The 19,977-nt window shown below is 40.1% G+C and overlaps 1 protein-coding gene across 3 annotated transcripts in view; it reads right to left on the bottom strand.

The window, feature by feature from the left end:
- LOC133490970 (rab GTPase-activating protein 1) overlaps positions 1-19,977 on the bottom strand; it is a 78,366-nt gene that overhangs the window by 13,696 nt on the left and 44,693 nt on the right. For all 3 annotated transcript variants that reach the window (XM_061801726.1, XM_061801727.1, XM_061801728.1), the window contains 4 exons: positions 12,847-12,960; positions 4,619-4,693; positions 2,258-2,383; positions 1,173-1,316 (listed from right to left, as the gene is read on the bottom strand). In XM_061801726.1, coding sequence (XP_061657710.1) covers positions 1,173-1,316; positions 2,258-2,383; positions 4,619-4,693; positions 12,847-12,960 — 459 coding nt within the window. The remainder of the gene's footprint in view (positions 1-1,172; positions 1,317-2,257; positions 2,384-4,618; positions 4,694-12,846; positions 12,961-19,977) is intronic.

Raw genomic sequence — 19,977 nt, 5'->3', positions numbered from 1 at the left:
GATTTAACATCACATTGTCAAAATTGATACATATTACATGACCTATTGGATACATTACTCATGCAAACTACTGGATTTCCCCTTCCCCAAGGAATGTCCATGGTCGACCAGATTTTCATCTACATTCGTCTAGTAGTTCCATAAACAAATATTTGGGGATGATGAATTTTCTTTTTTTGGTTATCCAATGTTTGTGTGCCATCTAAACTCACCCTTCTCACACACAGACTCAAAGTAATTCTCTCTTGGAGCACATGTAAATGGCACAAAGTCTGTTTATTGAACTCAGCTAACAACAAAAACATAATCGCCTATTTAGCATGTCACCCCTACACCCGCTCTCTAGTAATGACCAATAAATCGAAGTTTAAATGGCTTTATCACTGTGCACTAATCAAATTTGATTAATTAAATATGTGCTGAGGGAGCGGGATGACGCAAGATGCCATGTCATGTCATGGCAAACGCTGATGGCCGTTGCCATGTTGAGATGCACTCTAAAAAGCAGGCTCGCCGTGACTTCAGACAGCACCTCCAACAGAGCAGCTGTCTGAGTGATTTTTGAGTGCTGTTTTGGCAGACTTGCAATGTAATAGGCATGGGGAAAATAGAGAGTCATAACAAATGCAGTCTTCCACTTTCCCAAGCTTTAGGAGAAAAGAAATATATACCTACACTTCTCTGCAGGGGGCTTTCAAACACAAACACCATTCGAAGCCTTTTTTGCGGAACTGAAGTTCACAAATGACTTCTAAAGCTACACAAGTGTTGGAAGTAGATCTGGTATATTTTCCTTAAGATGCAGCCGCACTCTAGAGTGCTTCTTTCTGCCTTGACATTTGTTGGAAATGTTCAGAACCAAATAATTCTCGTGAGATGTCGTCACTCATTGATAAGCGTAATCTTCAGAATTCCTAGGAATCCAATTACTGGGAAGCGAAAAGTTTTGTTTTTAATTCCAGTCCTGACTATTGAATTTGGAGTGTTAATTTTTGTTAAATCCCAGTACGGTTTTTACACGAACTTAAGACCTTCTTCAAATTAAAACTTAAAACGCAATGCTCAGTGGAATAAGGACTTTTTAATGTCTTAAGTTTTGAGTTTGGTTAAGACCTTCTACGGTAATCATGATAATAGAATTATATAATAGTAGAAGACACATTTGCACTTACCTCACATAGTAGCAGGTCGATGATATGAAAGACCATGTAGAGCGGGAACTTGGCTGTAAAGAGGGTGAGGAACCACTGGGAGGCATACATGTGAGCTTCTAGACCCACATTCAGGAAATGGTTGTACAAATCTGGAATACATTCCTGATAAAGAGAAAAGACAGCAGGTAGAAGTAACGATAATCTCAGTGCATTAATCAAATCATCATTCTGGTTATACTGTCACTATGGTCAGATTCAAGCTATTTCTGTGACTACTCTGAGTTTTTCTTCCATTAAAAGAGTCGTACCACAGAATTTTTCCCACATTTGTATAATACATACCCATATACTGTATATTACGAGTGAAACATGAACACATACATTCATACAAACAAACAAACGTATACATGGTCAAAAATTGTCTAAAACACTGATTCCCAACCAGTGTGTCGTGAGAACTCTTCAGGTGTCCCGCAGGAATTAATTATAACAAATCACAAATAAAAAAACAATACGAATAATAATTTTATCTGTTAAAAAATTACTTCAAAAATCAAATTAAAATGTGTTTTGAAAACTACATTAAGTACTGGAAGAACCCTAAATACAGCATTATAGGATCCAATTGATTCAATGTAAAAATACTACTAGTTGATACGTCTGTGTAGCATACCAAATAATCCAACAGCATTTGATTTTATTATTTTGATGTTGATGAATGCATTCACATACATTATGACCGAGATTGAATCTGAGTTGCCTCGTGGCTTTACTTGATGCACACAAGTACTAGCCATCTCCCTCACTCTTCAAACAAGATTCATAATGAATCTGACTTGTGTTCTAAGCAGGACACGCAACGTTGGAATACAATTAGCTGCTGCAGCCACGATTGAGGAGGCTTGGATGATATTGCATAATATTAATGACATGTGGCTGCACACAATCGATGGCCTGGACGCTCTCTGACAACTCCGTAGAAAATAAGTAAAAACACAAACAGTTCATATTGATGATGGAACATTTAAGTGGTTTTGAAACGGTGACATGTTAAAACCGTGGTAACCGGCCCATGGGAAGTATGTATACCAAATGGCACAAACCTGCATGAGTCTCTCCAGCTGGAAAAATTTGCAATGAAGATCTTCAAAGTTTTGCTTGAACAGGTCCCTGAGGCCGTAGTCAAACATGATCTTGACCAGCACACTGAAGGCTTGCTCCTCTGGCATCTGAACAACAAACTTAATTAAGACTTAAAAGGAGACATGATGATATATATATTGTACCTTATAAATTATAATATATGCAAGCATGCATTAGGTGGTGGATGGCTCACAGTTCTGAGGACTGGTTCAAATTCAGCCTCACCTGTGTGGCATTACATGTTCCCCAGTGCCTACGTGGCTTTTCTCTGGGTACGCCGTTTTCCTCCCACATCCCCAAAACGTGCATGGTAGGTTACCTGAAGACTTTAAATTGCCTGTAAGCGTAAATGTGAATGTGCATGTTTGTATGTGTCCTGGCATTGGCTGGCAACGAGTTCAGGGTGCACCCCACACCTTTCACCCAAAAGTAGCTGAGATAAGCTCCAGCATGCATGTGACCACAGTGAGGCAAAACCATTCGGAAAATAGATGGATGGATAAGGAAGTAAAGTATGTCATTAAATAATTTGCTCTACATTGTGTACCCTTTGCACTAATGCAGTGATATAGTTTTACCTCTAGGGAGCAATGTTGGCCAAGACAGCTATTTATTCTGGTTGTCTATTTTTTTTTAATCACTGTATTACTATTCTCAACATTTGAAACACTGTTGACTAAACCCCAACTAATTGCATGGAACATGACCTGAGGAATGAACCCCTCACAAAAAAAATAAATAAATCAGATAAAATAAATTGGGAACTGCTTTTATTAAAGCAGCTGACGTGCAAGTCTATGCACATGCCACAGAGTCTGGATTAAAAATGTGCAATATACTGGCACCATGAAGCAAGAACCGTGATATAGTGGAGGATTACTATATTTGTATTACTTGATGAGTTGCAGGGACTCATTGATCCTAAATTGGGACTCACTGTTTCCATGACGTGCATCCCAGTCTCCCACAGTCAAAAGTGTAAAACAAGCTATGTGCTAATTCTACATTTTTAATATAACATTTAAAACATTAACCGTGTGATAATATCAATTATACAAAATTCATTGGAAAAACAAAAACTGTTAGGGAGTGAACAAATAAAACCAAACAATAAGATGACTGCACAAGTGGAATCACCCCAAAGCTATTACACTGTTGATGCTCCTTTAGGGATATTTGCAGGGATAAGTGGCCAAAAAAATTCTTCAAGGCCAAGAAGGCAATCCTGATAGACTCCGGTTCTCAAAAAGCCTAATGCTGTCATTAAAAGAACAAGCTAATTGCATTTCTTATTTTTCCCAATAGTTTTCAATTTAATTAAAAAGTTTATAGCCATCTTATCCTAGTTATTTGCAGGTGAGAGGCGGGGTACACCCTGAACTGGTTGCCAGCCAATCGCAGGTCACATATAAATCATTTACATTCACATAGACAGGCAATTTAGTTTTCAAATCAACTTACCACGCATGTTTTGGGATCTGGGAGGAAACCTGAGTACCCGCTGGACATGCAAACGCGACGGAGGCAAGGTTGGGATTTGAACCCCGATTCTCAGGATTGGTTATGGATAAGATAAATCATTTGTCATGGTCTATTTTGTTAAATTTCTATATTCACTCTAAATTATACAAGGAAAATCTCACTGTCTTCATTTTTAGATTACCCTTTTTTATTGATTAGACTTGCAGCAGGTCACACTAATGCATATAACAGAAAACTAACTTTTACACAAGTTTGCATTAGTTTGCTTGAATCCCAAAATACATGTATATATTTAATAACGCTAATGCTGGGGGTCAAGCTAACATGCTTGAACACAGGATACTGAAAATGGGTCACGCTATTGATTTAAACAGCTGTCCCCACTCAAAATTAAGCAAAAGATGTCATTCATTGACAGTAACGACAGTAAAAACGATAAAATCTGAATCTGAATGAAAGATTGAGATCTGATGTGTCAGCTGTGAGGTCATTGATTTTGCTTATGACAAATGTTTGCATGGTTTACAATAAAACAAATGGACTGCACAGAACCCTCAAGTAAATTTTGCTAGAAGGTATTATTATGTGGCACTGAAACATGGGAGTCGATATCAGAAACTCACAGAATGTCAAAATGAGTGATCTCAAAGGAAAACACTTAGCAGCTGTTCTCCATACTAGAAGTTGTTGGACTAGATGACCAAATACCTTTAAAAAAAATACTGGAACTTTATTGATAAGATAATGTCCAGCATGTCAAACAAACAAGAACAGAACCCCTCGGTACTTCAGATAGTTTGATCAAAAATGTGTTTCTGTCGGAATGATACGAAACTCACGTGCAACAGTAGCACAGCAGCCAAGAAGGATTGTCCCTGGCAGTAGCCAATCTCCTCATCATACACAGAGTATGCCTGGAGGGAAGAGACAAACTGCAGGTCATTAAATATGCTTGCCAGTAAATTCAAATGCAGAGTAAAAAAATAAATAAATATAGTGGTGCGTAGTCCCCAAGTGCACTGACAACACCAGATTTGATTGTATCAGTGTGCATTTGCGTGGAGCCAAAAGGAAGCGTTGTTGTTCAACAACGCGTTCAAACAAAAAATGTTTTAAGTGAATGTTCTGAATTCATGTATGTAGGTTTTCCGTCAATCTTGTATGAAACTAGAATCATCTAAATCGCCAAGAACAAAATCATGTCATAGTCGCTGTATTGAAGCTATACATAATACGAGGTTCATGAGGTAAGTACAGTATGTCGTCCAGTAACCAAAGGGTTAATGGTTTGAATCCCGGCCAAACATGTCCGTTACTGAAGAATCCTTGGGCAAGACGGTGAATCGTAATTTGCTCCCAGAAGCACTTTGTGTGGCAGGACATGACGTGTGAATGTGAAGCTTTGTAAAGCTCTTTGGGGAACGGTATGGTCTCTAGATGAAATCCTATAGAAGTGCACTCCATTCACTGAACTAAATCATGTCCATGAAATTGTAACTTAAGATCTACTTTTGATTGGGGCGCGTTAACAAGGGCGTTAATTTTTATTTTAACACTCATTTGACTCGAGCGAACAGCTGTGAAACACCAAGCCAATTGAAGTTTAATCTTAACTTTGATAACAACCTCATGTCCCTAGAAAAATGACCCAGAAAAAGTCCCAAATAGGTAATAATACCAAACAAAACCATTTGATTGATGTAGTTTAAATGAAGTCCGTGTGACTTTTATGCCAAATTTGTCTTCCTAATTCCTAACTGTACAATACCCGTTGGTCACAGAGATTGCGCTGTAATTTTGAGTACAATGTCTCAAAACAAGGTCAAACTTGTGGAAAGATCAAATTTGTAGCTCCATACCACGTTAGTAAATAAAACGGTGGGGGGCGGGACACGTGAGAGAAAAAAAAAAGCCACTGTGTACATCATTTCACTCAGATAAAGCTTGTTTAAATACTTGTAAATCCCAAGCAGACAGAGTTCCCTATTTAGAAATTCAGCGACCAAACACGTGTCAGTATGATGTTGGGAGAAAAGGAACTAGGGAATGTTTATGGTGGAGATGCGATGGTGTATATCCGAGGGGAGGGGAACAAAACAGGACAGAGTTTGGCCAAAATGGCTCAGGTAGCTTACTGAGCTACAAACACGAGTAATGAGTCAAATCGTACGGACAAAGCGCAGCAGAGCAAAGGAGGGGGAGGTGGGCTTGGCTGAATTATTTAAACACACCTGAGGAGGTGCTTAACTGCATGGAGCTGAATGCTCTCACTCCAGTTATACATAAATAATTAATGAAATGAAAAATCGGAGCACAGCAACCACAGCCATGCGCGTCTCAACATTATGCACGTGCAAGGAATGCTTGTTTGATGGAAAAGTGGAGTGTGGGCTTTAGATTTGATTCAATTTGATACAGTATGGGCGTCGATCAACTTCTAAACAGTGAACCGGTCAGATATTAAAATATTAAGTTATTAACAATCGTTATGTTGTATTCCGAGGAAATGCGATCTCATTCTATCCTTCAATGGGGTAGTATTGAAGACACAGATCGTCATTGTTTCGTCTCATGAGGACATTAAAGCATGTGCATCCGCAACAATTCCCCATGGGGAAACAAAACAAAAATATATTTAATTACTGTACACAGGGAACATTTTCCATTAACATTATTTTAAACCACCATTCCCATGACTGAATAATGAAACTTCCAAAGTTACAATGGTTCACTTCGAAATTCAAAATAAACGTGCATACATTTTTTCCTGGCTCAATTTAAAACTTCAATTAAAGATTATCTCTTTATATATCATATTGACAACATATAGCCATCCATTATCTGAACCACTTATGCTTACAAAGGTTGCAGGAGCGCTGGAGCATATCGTAGGTATCTTCGGGCAGGAGGCAGGTTACACCCTGAACTGGTTGCCAGTCAATCGCACAGTAGCAAAAAAAAAAAAAACAGCATATATAATATAGTGTTCTGAATTAAGGTAACCTATGATTAATATAATTACAATAAAGTAAAACTACCAACCCCTTGAGGAAGCTTGACAGCAGAGGTGGTAACAAGTTATTGCTTTGAGAGTCACAAGTAAGTCTCAAGTCCTACACTTTTGAGTTGAGTCCGTTTGAATCATTTTACCAACAAAAGCAAACTATATTTTACTATATATACACAATTTAATTATCTATATATCCCATTATGTTTTCTAAGTCACTTATCCTCACAAGGGTTGCAGGAGTGCTGGAGCCTATTCCAGCTAACTTCGGGCGAAAGGTGGACTACACCCTTAACTGGTCGCCTGTAAATCGTAGGGCATATGACACCATCACAGAACGGGAATTGATCCCACGCTACCTGCACCAAAGTCAGGCATTGTGTGTACCACCATCAGAGACTGCATATATTATGTACTGCATTTAAATATCTAATATATTTTAGGATACATATTTATTTATCAAAATAAATAAGTACAATGACCCTGTGTAAGAAAACTAAAGGGATGATCAAAATTTTTGCACCTTGCAAACCAATCAGCAAGAGGAGGCTTAGTCCATTGCACTCTAAATTGCCCGTAGGTGTAAAATGGTGGGTGCACTCAAATGTTTGTGCCCTGGGATTGGCTGGCGACCAGTTCAGGGTGTACCCAGGCTCTCACTCGAAGATAGCTGGGATACGCTCCAGCACTCCCGTGACCTCGTGAGGATAAGCGGTACAGAAAACTGATTTATGGAAGATTAAAATGAAAATTTTATTGGCAGTCAGATAGTTAAGAGTACTACATTACGGTAGATGTGACAAGGCAAAAAAAAAAATAGCTTTTGGATCACCAAATGACAGTGATGTGGAATAAATGTATTTTTGGAGCCAATCAATGAATGACGTCATTGATCAGATCAGAGAATTATGGCACAGCCGATCAGCAGAAAATGTTAAGCAATCCGTTACCGACCAAGCCGATCAGATATACGTTGAGTCAAGTGAAAAGATAAGAATTAAATATAGTGAAACCTCAGAGTTCAAACATAATTCATTCTTGTGAAGTGTTCAAAGTCTTATTTGTTCAACATCTGAAACATTTTTTCCATAGGAAATAATGTAAAGGAGTTTAATGCGTTCCCAACCTTTGAATAGTAACTTCCCATTTATTTATTTATTTGTAGTGTGACGCCAAAGTCACCCTTTATGATTTGACTGGGTAATTCTCCAGCAGCTTCTTCATTTCTTCTATTATCCGTGGCCTTTGCTTTGTAATGCTAGTCACTCCTTTGGAAATAGCTGCCTTTTTTTCATTTTTATACTTGAGCATAGTCAAAAAAGTCAACTTAGCCAGACGATACTAGTTAGCAAGAGCCGTAACAAACATGCACCCAATTTTCATACCTAGCAATTATATTCTTCCTTAAATCCACTGTGGTTTTCCTTTGCTGCTGGTAGCACCGCTGTTTCTTTGGGCCCATGGCAAAAACAGTACAGTACTGGAAACTTTTTTTTTTTTTTTTCCAATCTTGAAAAGCAATTGCAAATGTGCGTGCTCACACTACGACTGATTGACTCTAAATGGCCAGTGGCTTGTCTCAGGTCTTCGGACTCCGAGAATTGTGTCGAACGCCGAGGAATTTATTATGCTGATTTTTTGAGTCAAAGTCCAATTCGTGCAACGTCTGAGTCGTTCGAAAGCCGAGGTTCCAAATAGTAGAAAAATGACGCAGAACAAATGGCTCTAACATCATTCAGATCGTCAGCATTTTTTTAACGTATTTTCCTATAGTAAATAAGTATGTTGCATGTCCAACTGTTCATAGAGAAAACTGAAGTATTTTTTCTATCCTTTGGTCAATGTACATTCTTCTCAAGTCTGTGGGTTCAAGTCACTACTGTTCAAGTCCAAGTCAAGTTCCGAGTCTTTTAAGACAATGTCAAGCAATTAAATTCATTATTCCAGTCTGACTCGAGTCAAAGTCATGTGATGACTCTGCTTGACGGATACGTAATTACTGAGAGAACATTTACAGTAAGTATTTGCAGAAAAATACTTTCATTGAATAGCATTTAAACCCACTGCTTGAATTAGTGTTATGTTACGCACATATGGTAAAAGCGCATGTAAATTTAACATCTCCTTGGTAGCATGAGAAGCCAGATGTTTGTTTCTTTTAAAATGTTGCAATAGGTTTTATGGATATTTGTGGTATTAACTCTTATGATGCTCACTGAGGCATATTTTTCCCCAAGATTATCGCAGAACCACAAAATGTTCCACTTTGGTGGGGCATTCCACCTTGGAAGTTCCACTGTGAGTGACAATTTTTTGCTGGTTCACCCATATTGAAGTGAGACTCAGACAAAATCCTCATATTCATCTTGTGGAGTGTTTGTTGTTGATTCAAACTTATGGAATTACCTATAAGCTGAAATAACCTCCGATAGAACAAAAAGGGGTTTATTAAATATATCATAACTTGTGTGGAGAAAAAGGGTATTTAGAAATGAACTGCCAATATATAATTGATTAAAGGACAAATAAAATAAAAATGGTCAGGAAGGCTGCCAAGAGGCCGACAGCATCATTTGGGAACAGCAGGAAGCTTTGGTGTAAGAAGACATCTTGGTGCCATAATAACAATAACTAAAAAAAACATTTTAAAGTGAGGTATATCTGCTTTTCATATAATGCAGCCCTATGGGGGCACAAACCAGTGCAATCTGTAGGCCGGTCCCAAGCCCGGATAAATGCAGAGGGTTGCGTCAGGAAGGGCATCCGGCGTAAAAACTGTGCCAAACAAATATGAGCGTTCATCTAAAGAATCCCATACCGGATCGGTCGTGGCCCGGGTTAACAACGCCCGCCCCCGGCACTGCTAACCTGCAGGGCGTCGGTGGAAATTCAGCTACTGTGGGTCGAAGACAAAGAAGAGGAGGAAACCGGATCCAGCGTCAGAAGAAAAAGAGGAATGCACAGAGCCTACAACTGAGTGTAGGGACTTTGAATGTTGGGACTATGACAGGAAAAGCACAGGAGTTGGTTGACATGATGATTAGGAGAAAGGTTGATATTCTGTGCATCCAAGAGAGCAGGTGGAAAGGTAGTAAGGCTAGAAGTTTGGGAGCAGGGTTTAAATTATTCTACCACGGAGTAGATGGGAAGAGAAATGGAGTAGGGGTTATTTTAAAGGAAGAGCTGGCTAAGAATGTCTTGGAGGTGAAAAGAGTATCAGATCGAGTGATGAGACTAAAATTTGAAATTGAGGGTGTTATGTATAATGTGGTTAGCGGCTATGCACCACAGGTAGGATATGACCTAGAGTTGAAAGAGAAATTCTGGAAGGAACTAGATGAAGTAGTTCTGAGCATCCCAGACAGCGAGAGAGTTGTGATTGGTGCAGATTGTTATGGACATATTGGTAAAGGAAACAGGGGCGATGAAGAAGTGATGGGTAAGTACGGCATCCAGGAAAGGAACTTTGAAGGGCAGATGGTGGTGGACTTTGCAAAAAGGATGGAGATGGCTGTAGTGAACACTTATTTCCAGAAGAGGGAGGAACATATAGTGACCCACAAGAGCGGAGGTAGAACCACGCAGGTAGATTATATTTTGTGCAGACGATGTAATCTGAAGGAGGTTACTGACTGTAAAGTAGTGGTAGGGGAGAGTGTAGCTCGACAGCATAGGATGGTAGTATGTAGGATGATTCTGGTGGTGGGTAGGAAGATTAAGAAGACAAAGGTAGAGCAGAGAACCATGTGGTGGAAGCTGAAAAAGGAAGAATGTTGTGCAGCCTTCCGGAAAGAGGTGAGACAGGCTCTCGATGGACAACCGAAGCTCCCGGAAGACTGGACGACGACAGCCAAGGTGATCAGAGAGACAGGCAGGAGAGTACTTGGTGTGTCATCTGGTAGGAAAGGGGAGAAGGAGACTTGGTGGTGGAACCCCAAAATACAGGGAGTCATACAAGGAAAGAGATTAGCGAAGAAGAAGTGGGATACTGAGAGGAGTGAGGAGAGGCGAAAGGAGTACATCGAGATGCGACGTAGGGCAAAGGTAGAGGTGGCAAAGGCTAAACAAGAGGCATATGAAGACATGTACACCAGGTTGGACACGAAAGAAGGAGAAAAGGATCTCTACAGGTTGGCCAGACAGAGGGATAGAGATGGGAAGGATGTGCAGCAGGTCAGGGTGATTAAGGATAGAGATGGAAATGTGTTGACTGGTGCCGGTAGTGTACTAAATAGATGGAAAGAATACTTTGAGAAGTTGATGAATGAAGAAAATGAGAGAGAAGGAAGAGTTGAAGAGGCAAGAGTGAAGGACCAGGAAGTGGAAATGATTACTAAGGGGGAAGTCAGAAAGGCACTACAAAGGATGAAAACTGGAAAGGCAGTTGGTCCTGATGACATACCGGTAGAGGTATGGAAGCAATTTGGAGAGATGGCTGTGGAGTTTTTGACCAACTTATTCAACAGAATACTAGCGGGCGAAAAGATGCCTGAAGAATGGAGGAAAAGTTTTCTAGTTCCCATTTTTAAGAACAAAGGGGATGTTCAGAGCTGTGGGAACTATAGAGGAATAAAGTTGATGAGCCACACAATGAAGTTATGGGAAAGAGTAGTGGAGGCTAGACTCAGGACAGAAGTAAGTATCTGCGAGCAACAGTATGGTTTCATGCCTAGAAAGAGTACCACAGATGCATTATTTGCCTTGAGGATGCTCGTGGAAAAGTACAGAGAAGGTCAGAAGGAGCTACATTGCGTCTTTGTGGATCTAGAGAAAGCCTATGACAGAGTACCAAGAGAGGAACTGTGGTACTGCATGCGTAAGTCTGGTGTGGCAGAGAAGTATGTTAAAATAGTACAGGACATGTATGATGGCAGCAGAACAATGGTGAGGTGTGCCTTAGGTGTGACAGAGGAATTTAAGGTGGAGGTGGGACTGCATCAGGGATCAGCTCTGAGCCCCTTCCTGTTTGCAGTGGTAATGGATAGGCTGACAGATGAGGTTAGACTGGAATCCCCTTGGACCATGATGTTCGCAGATGATATTGTCATATGCAGTGAAAGCAGGGAGCATGCAGAGGAACAATTGGAAAGATGGAGACATGCACTGGAAAGGAGAGGAATGAAGATTAGCCGAAGTAAAACAGAATATATGTGCGTGAATGAGAAAAGTGGAGGGGGAAGAGTGAGGCTACAGGGAGAAGAGATAGCGAGGGTCGACGACTTCAAATACTTGGGGTCAACAATACAGAGCAATGGAGAGTGTGGTCAGGAAGTGAAGAAACGGGTCCAAGCAGGTTGGAACAGCTGGCGAAAGGTGTCTGGTGTGTTAAGTGACAGAAGAGTGTCTGCTAGGATGAAGGGCAAAGTTTACAAAACAGTGGTGAGGCCGGCCATGATGTACGGATTAGAGACAGTGGCACTGAAGAAACAACAGGAAGCTGAACTGGAGGTGGCAGAAATGAAGATGTTGAGGTTCTCGCTTGGAGTGACCAGGTTGGATAGGATTAGAAATGAGCTCATTAGAGGGACAGCCAAAGCTGGATGTTTTGGAGACAAGATTCGAGAGAGCAGACTTCGATGGTTTGGACATGTTCAGAGGCGTGAGAGTGAGTATATTGGTAGAAGGATGCTGAGGATGGAGCTCCCAGGCAAAAGAGCGAGAGGAAGACCAAAGAGAAGGTTTATGGATGTGGTGAGGGAAGACATGAGGGCAGTTGGGGTTAGAGAGGAAGATGCAGGAGATAGGCTAAGATGGCAAAAGATGACACGCTGTGGCAACCCCTAACGGGACAAGCCGAAAGGAAAAGAAGAATATCTGCTTTTCATATCCCAAAGAAATGCCTCAGAAACATACACTGGGGTGAAGAAGAGAAAAAACTAGGGAAAGAAAATGGATAGCCTGGCACACCTGCAACTGCTGCCATTTAATTTACTTTTTGGGCAATGAAGGATTTCTGTTTTTTTTCTTGCACTTTGCTGATCCAACTTTCTGCAAACTGCCCTAATGTTGACGGTGCACGCGTGTATTCAAACCTCTAAGTCTGAGCAAGTGTGCAAATACCTTACAGATCTTATACAAGGAATCTTGCCCATCTCCTCCAGTGTCTTTGAAGTAGTCATGAGCTGGGAACGTCCTGTTAATGTCTCGAGTGATGGCACTGTCCTGCGGGGATTCCTACAAGTGAGATAAGGAGCGAAACAGATAGGACAAAAATTATACACTTTGGCTAAATCAAAACAAAACAAGACACATAAAATTTAAAAGAAAAAGTTGCTTAAAAAAAATGTAAGAGCCAACAGCAACCAGCAATGTGGTGAACACGTAAAAACAGGTTTTCTTCACGTGTGCACAACAAGTTATGTAGAGGTGCTGCGCGGGGGCAATGCGTAGGTCATGTGATGCAATGCGGGCATCGTTGACCGTGCTAATATAAAGAGGCCTTTACACAGTGACGATGAGCAACGGAGGGGCCGATAATACTTCAATAAGGTGGATGGAGGACATTTAACAGCTGCATTAAATGATAAAAACAACAACAACAACATCCTTAGGTTGTCATATTTAGCAGTTTTGTGATAGATTGTCGTTAAGATGAAAAATTGTCATATAGACTGCTACAGTCATCGTAAAAGTGATCACAAAGTGCCTCCACTAATTTCCAAGAGAAAGACGCATCACTGAATATACTGCAGACTTCAATTCATTAATCTTGAATGATTTGTTTCTCAGTCATATTAAAATGGTGGACACTGATAAAAAGATTGGAGTGGAACCTCCAAAGTGTTACAACCCAAAACGCCTGTCGGGGATGTTGAAAAGATGAGATGTTATAATTTGAGTTGCATTAAATGATTAATGTCTCTACGCATGTGTAACGGTTAGAAATGTTGAATGTCACATAAAACCTTGCCTGTACAGCTAAGAAGGTTTTATGATGGTGACAGTTTGAGCATGTAACAAATGAATGCACTGAACATTATTTCCTATGGGAAAATTGTTTGGAGTTCAGAATAGATTGCAATATGCATTTCACATTGTCGCTTTACTCCATAGCGCTGAGGTACACTTCGAAGTTGGGACCTTGGGTGATGTAAGACAAATTTGTTTATTTATTATTTACTCATTTAAACTCTTGTGCAGGAATATGTTCAAGCTTCCATTTAAGCGGTCTCTACTTAAGCACCCTCCTTCTCACATTAGTGGATTATGAGAACAGGAACAAATAAGAATGAGAATGCATCAAGAAGAAGATTACCTTGGGAATTTGGTGGTGTAAGAGTGTTAATTAGAAGATATATTATCTTCCAGTGCCTGTTTGTAATACTACAAATGAGCACCATTTAAAAAGAAAAACAAAGGCAATTTAGTTTATTCATTTATTAACCACAGCAATTGGCTGGCGACCAATGACTTTAGAAAATGGATGGAGGGATATTCATGAACCAGAACTACACCAAAGTATGAGAAGTTGTAATAACAGCCTATGGTCATAATACTTGAGGTTTTTTTATGTTTTAGGAAAGTTGTAATTTGTGAAAAGCGGCAGTTGTGTTCCTTTACAATGTACATTTATGTTGTCAAAATAACAAGGCTGAACCAAACTCAACAAGAGGAAAAACAAAACTACCATTTCCAAGTCTATTAAATGTAATACATTCGTAGTAGGAACAGTAATTTAGCAGTAATCATGGAGAATACAGTACTGATTGAGCCATGCCGCGATTAATGAAAAAAGGTGCGTAATTGCAATCACCCCAATTTGTTAAAATTCTGAAAAATGCGACAGGTTAGCGATTCAGAATGAGTACCATAAACATAAACAGGCGAGTTTTCCAACAAATAGCTGATGATCATTTCCAGAAAAAAATAGCTTGATACTGAATTAGCAGCACAATTTGAATCGTGAACGCTGTGTGGAGATTGCAGTCTTATAATATATAGTGCCCTGAATACTTAGTAATGACATTTGTGGTTTTATTTTTTTATTTATTTTGCAGTTAAAGTTTCACTATTTTCTGATATGAATCAAATCCTCAGAATGCACTTTCCCCTTGTCATCAAAAGGTCTATACCAACATCCAGAGAGGAAGAACTGCCGGATGAAAATAAAGTGTTTACAAAAAAAAAAAAAAACAGGAAGAAAGAAATAGCAAAACTAAAGCGGGATCACGGGGATCAGACACCAGCATCTGTGTTGCTAAATGTGTTCAAAAAATTTCACCATGACCTGAAAGCGAGAGATACAGGACATGACAGCCCACTCGGCATTTGTTGTTTACCGTTTCTGGAAGATTCTGTACAACGTTCGTCATGAAGATGTAGAGTACACCGTATGTTCTGTGGTAAATCCTCCACATTCTGTCATTCCTGACCTGCTATCGCCATTACGATGCCAAAAGGAGACAGTACAGTAACCCCACCGTGACAATTTTAGCCCAAAGTCATTGATATCCGTCTTTCACTTCATTCAGAGGCAAGTCTTTGATAATAATACATTTTACAATCGTACGCCTGGAGTGAGCGCATCCATAAAACGGATTCACAGCATCCGAGCGAATGATAAGCATCCATGTTTATACAAGCGGCACTTAGCCTTTCTTATCTCAAGTGCTGAGAGCTTAGACAAAGACCTCTGACATAATGGCCAATTAGCTTCCTTTCTGTATTTTTGTGTTCAGTTGACGAGAGCCTCGGTATGAAGTTAGCGTGAGAGTGGAATGACAACATACCCAATGCCTCATTTTGCTGTGCGGAAGTAGAGCACCAGCAATTAGAGCATTTGCTCCTCCATAACTCTCTAACAGGGAGTACAGTTAATTCATACCCAAAAGAAAACAGGCATCAGAAGGAAACTACATTTTTCCATCCATTTTCTGAGCCACTTATCCTCACAAGGGTCTAAGGAGTGTTTGAGCCAATCCCAGCTATCTTCAGGCATAAGGCGGAGTACACCTTGAACTGGTGGCCAGCCAATCGCAGGGCACATAGAGACAGACAGCAGTCGCACTCACAATCACACCTTGTGGGGGAATTCAAAGTCTTCAATTAATCTACTATGAATGTTTTTGGGATGTGGAAGGTAACTGGAGTGCCCGGAGAAAACTCACACAGGCACGAGGAGAACATGCAAACTTAAACAGAGGTGGAGTCGGGAAATTTTGATGTATTGATTCAAGCCCGAGTCCCTAAAAGACTGAATTATGGAATTATCTCTGTTTGGCGATGTGCAACACATCAGTACAAAAAGCATTTCGGCAACTTGGTGATGGCGGGCACAATTAATTTGCTGTCTGGACAGAGCAGTGTTAAAATCTCCTGTTTTGGAGTTCTTAGAGTCTCAAGAACTCTAATATAAGATGAAATAGTCACTAGATTTGTATCTACTGATTTTTTTCTCCAGTCCTTATCAGTAGTGGGGGCTGAAATACTAAAAGACAGAAAGTTGGCAGGTTTATATTAAACCCCACTTCAACGTATGGCCTGTTTTATGAGAGCTGCAATTCTTTATCTTTTGTGTATTTCGAATGTAAAGAATTAGAATGTAAACTGTGGACAGTATTAAATGAGAAAAATTGCATACTACTGAATAAATCGATTTTAGCGAACTTTCAACTAAAGTCATTATTTGATGGAAAAAAAAAGTCCTGTGCTTTCTTTAGTTATTCAAATAGCTTAATAAAATAAATACAGTTTCAAAACTATACAGCTGGGTAGACTGGTGGGTTTTCAATAATTATAATGTAATACATTATATGAACTTTTGCTTCAGCCACAAATTTGTTTAGTTTCTTGAAATGGAGAAATGTTCAACGGGAACTGCTGAACCCCTTTTCCTCTAAAATTGCGAGCAAGACATAGCTGATCTAATTAGTAAAGCCAACGCCTCTGGTTGCCTGATGATAAAAAAAGGGGAGGGGGCGGGGGGGATTTTACGAGAATGTAACAACAACAAACAAGGGGTCTGTTGTTCTCAAAGTCGTTTCTGTCTCACCAGATGAAAATAATTAAGGGTGCTATACAGAGAAAATATAGAATTAGATATAGATTTAAACAACTATAATACTTATAAAATATACAAAGACATAACATGATGGAATTAACTCCCATTTCCAACAAAGATTGTCGTAAAAATTGCTGTGTGAAAATCCTTGAATAACATACATGGTATACAGTTGGTATGAGAAAATGCTTGGATGAACAGTACATACTTGAGAGACCAAGGATTTGGAATCATCAATCAGTGAAAAGTATCATATGGACAAAATATGCCCAGGGTATAGAAAAAAAACTTCACTTGAGCCAAATGTGGCAAACCCATAATGTACACGACAGAGTGTACTGTACAATAATAACGGATCAGAGTTGCGCTTCCGTGGGAAGGTGGAGTATTTAGCCCTCTATTGTTTGTCCCTGATTTTGTTTGAGTTAACACAATGGCTGGCATTTCATGATGTTATTCTTTCTATGCTCCCTGCTGAAATGTCAAAAGAACATGGGATTTTATTTAAACCTGAGAAATTCTCCTAGCATTCTTTTTTCATTTCCAAATTTGACCCCCAACTGTGCCATGTTCTCAGCTTTACATATTCAACCATGAAATCATAATCGTAATCCTCATGCCCTAGTTTTTGTGCCACTTCTACTACTATGCTGCTTTAATTCCAACAAGCAACGCGTCACCTTGCTAAAATAATGGCCTCAATCTTTTTTTTTTGCCTAAATCGTCTCCTCATGATTCTCTGGTAACAAAAACAATTACCCACATCCTCACTTTAACAGATCATGCGATTTTGCCCTTATAACGTCCGATGCCAAGAGCAAGATTGAGGGCATTCGAATTTGCCCAAGTCAAACAACAATGTGACTTGGGCAATTATAGAACCGTTTCAAAACGGCAACTTTTTCAAGAAGAAAGAAAACCTGTCGGAGCCACAGTTATTTCTATGATTCAGGGCTTATCCACTACTGGTAAGTGATAAGGTTTACTATGATGTCGATGAGGCTATAAATATTATATTCTTACTTACTTTTTGGTCAGCAAAATTTTTAAATCCATAATGCTAGCATTTTCCAAAGAGTGGAAAGGCTCCAGAATCTGTCTGTTACACCTTAAAGGTTTTGCGCTCACTCTTTTAAAACAATATTTCAACAAGAGCTTTTGTCTCATTTTCCACATTATGATTTAAATACCATACTTTTAACTGTGTTGTCATATAGCAGCGAGAAAGTATGCAAAATTAGTAATCATATCAATTGACTAGTATTTCTGTTGTGCAGTGTCTACTTGCATGCGCACCATGATGATGACATTTCTAATTATGATGATGTCATCAGTGATCCAGACTATATTCCAACCTGTGACAATCCTCTTCAACTTGAAATCAAAGAGAGGTTACTGCCACATTTGGGACAAATCATAGGCCGCTCTCAGGAGTGAGGTGTTTGCACACCTTCCATATCGCCATTTTGAATATGTGCTGAAAGGTCAAGTGTCATGGCTATAAACATTATAAAATAGATATTGTAATGAAAAAATACATAACATTATTCACTTCAATGTCTACATGAAAAAATAAATATGAGGGGCGAGCATGTCAACCATGCGCAAAATTGCGGAAGTCTCATTCGACACTCACGTAATCACCATATTTGCTTGAAAACACGGCGAGGCCCCTACTATGGGAGACAAACACGCCCCTTCTGACACAGAAGCTATTTTCGAAGAGAACATTTCACAACCGAGTGAAGTGACCAAGGCAATATAACCTTATCGTTTCAAGCCATATTTAGATGATATGCGAATCACGGCCAACCCGCTTGCAGTCAAACCACCTCCCCGCCTGATCCACCTCCACAGTGCCGATCAACAACGGCATCCGCGGCCGCGGGCGACGATGACGCTCGCGAGCGACGATGTCACGGCTAAACCGCCTCCCCTTCCGATCCACCTCATATCCATCACAGCCCGCCGCCGCTACAAGCCACCATGGCAGGGCGTGTCCGCCAATCATGGCTTCAGCCTGGATGGCACAGACACATTTAGAACCCCTGACTAATAAATTACGTTCCCCCCCAACTTTTACTTTTGTCTTAGTCGCTGTATACAAACCTACCTGTCATTTGGAACCCACGAAGCTCTCATCCTTTGTACCCGTGCAATCCATTTTTCACAACGAACCGGGTCTTTTGGAAAAGTATGAAGAGCGAATCCATCGTCCCGAGTGTTCGACATCCAGCAATACAACAAGCCAGCATTTTGGCAAACACGAAGGAACAAAGAGCTACCTTCCCGCAGGTAACTCATAGAAACACCTGACCCTGCCCGCATGCCCTAGTGCCCTGTACGTCACTTCCTGCTTCTTCTCGAAAACAAATCCCTCGACAGGATTTTCACAGCGGGAGTTACAAAAGGCCACATGTCAAAATCATGTTTTGTAGTGAAAAAACAGATGGGTCCATCCTGGCTGCTGTTTTTTTTCCATCAATAACTAAAAATCATGCATTTCATGACAGTGGACCTTTTAAGACCATCCAGAACTCAACGGGATCATCGGGTGGTGTGATGGTTGCAGATATCTGAACTGCAAGGCAAGTACGGCAAATGCATTCTCCGAGTTTCCTCGGAAATATGGGGTACTAATAACACAGAAATACCTTGTTGCATGGTACACACAAACGGGGTGCGACAGCATGCATCATACTATTAAATGCAAAATATTTTCATGCCAAGGCATAACATCATACTTGAGACCACAAGACTCGGACATCATCTTACCATGTGAAGGTGCACAAGCATGATGAGTTCCTCAAACTGAATGGATCTTTAATTGCATCAGACCAGGCAAAAAAGCTGGAGATCCGACTACGCATGACTTCAGTTTTCAGCGAAGCCAAAGTTCATTTTAAGTTGTCCTTCCCAGAGGACTCTTAGTGGTAAGAATTGCCACAGAGGGTACAAGTGCCAATGAGCCAATAACATGGAAGATAATGTTTCCATGTGCTCTGCCAATCAAAGGAAAGAAATTTCCAAGACCTCCAGTCAATGAAATGGTTCATGCCTGATGAGTGTCTTCGCTTCTTCGACAATTTGCCACATGAACAGGCATCAGCCAAGAACCAAGCAAAGAAAAGCCAACGGGAGAAGTGAGGAGATGCACATACCTTCTCAGCATCATAGTTAGTTAGTTGTTT

The sequence above is a fragment of the Syngnathoides biaculeatus genome, chromosome 17 (assembly GCF_019802595.1).
Source record: "Syngnathoides biaculeatus isolate LvHL_M chromosome 17, ASM1980259v1, whole genome shotgun sequence".
NCBI classification, from domain to species: domain Eukaryota; kingdom Metazoa; phylum Chordata; class Actinopteri; order Syngnathiformes; family Syngnathidae; genus Syngnathoides; species Syngnathoides biaculeatus.
Note: the sequence above shows the minus strand (reverse complement) of the source record. Positions and strands in the feature narration are given on the sequence as shown.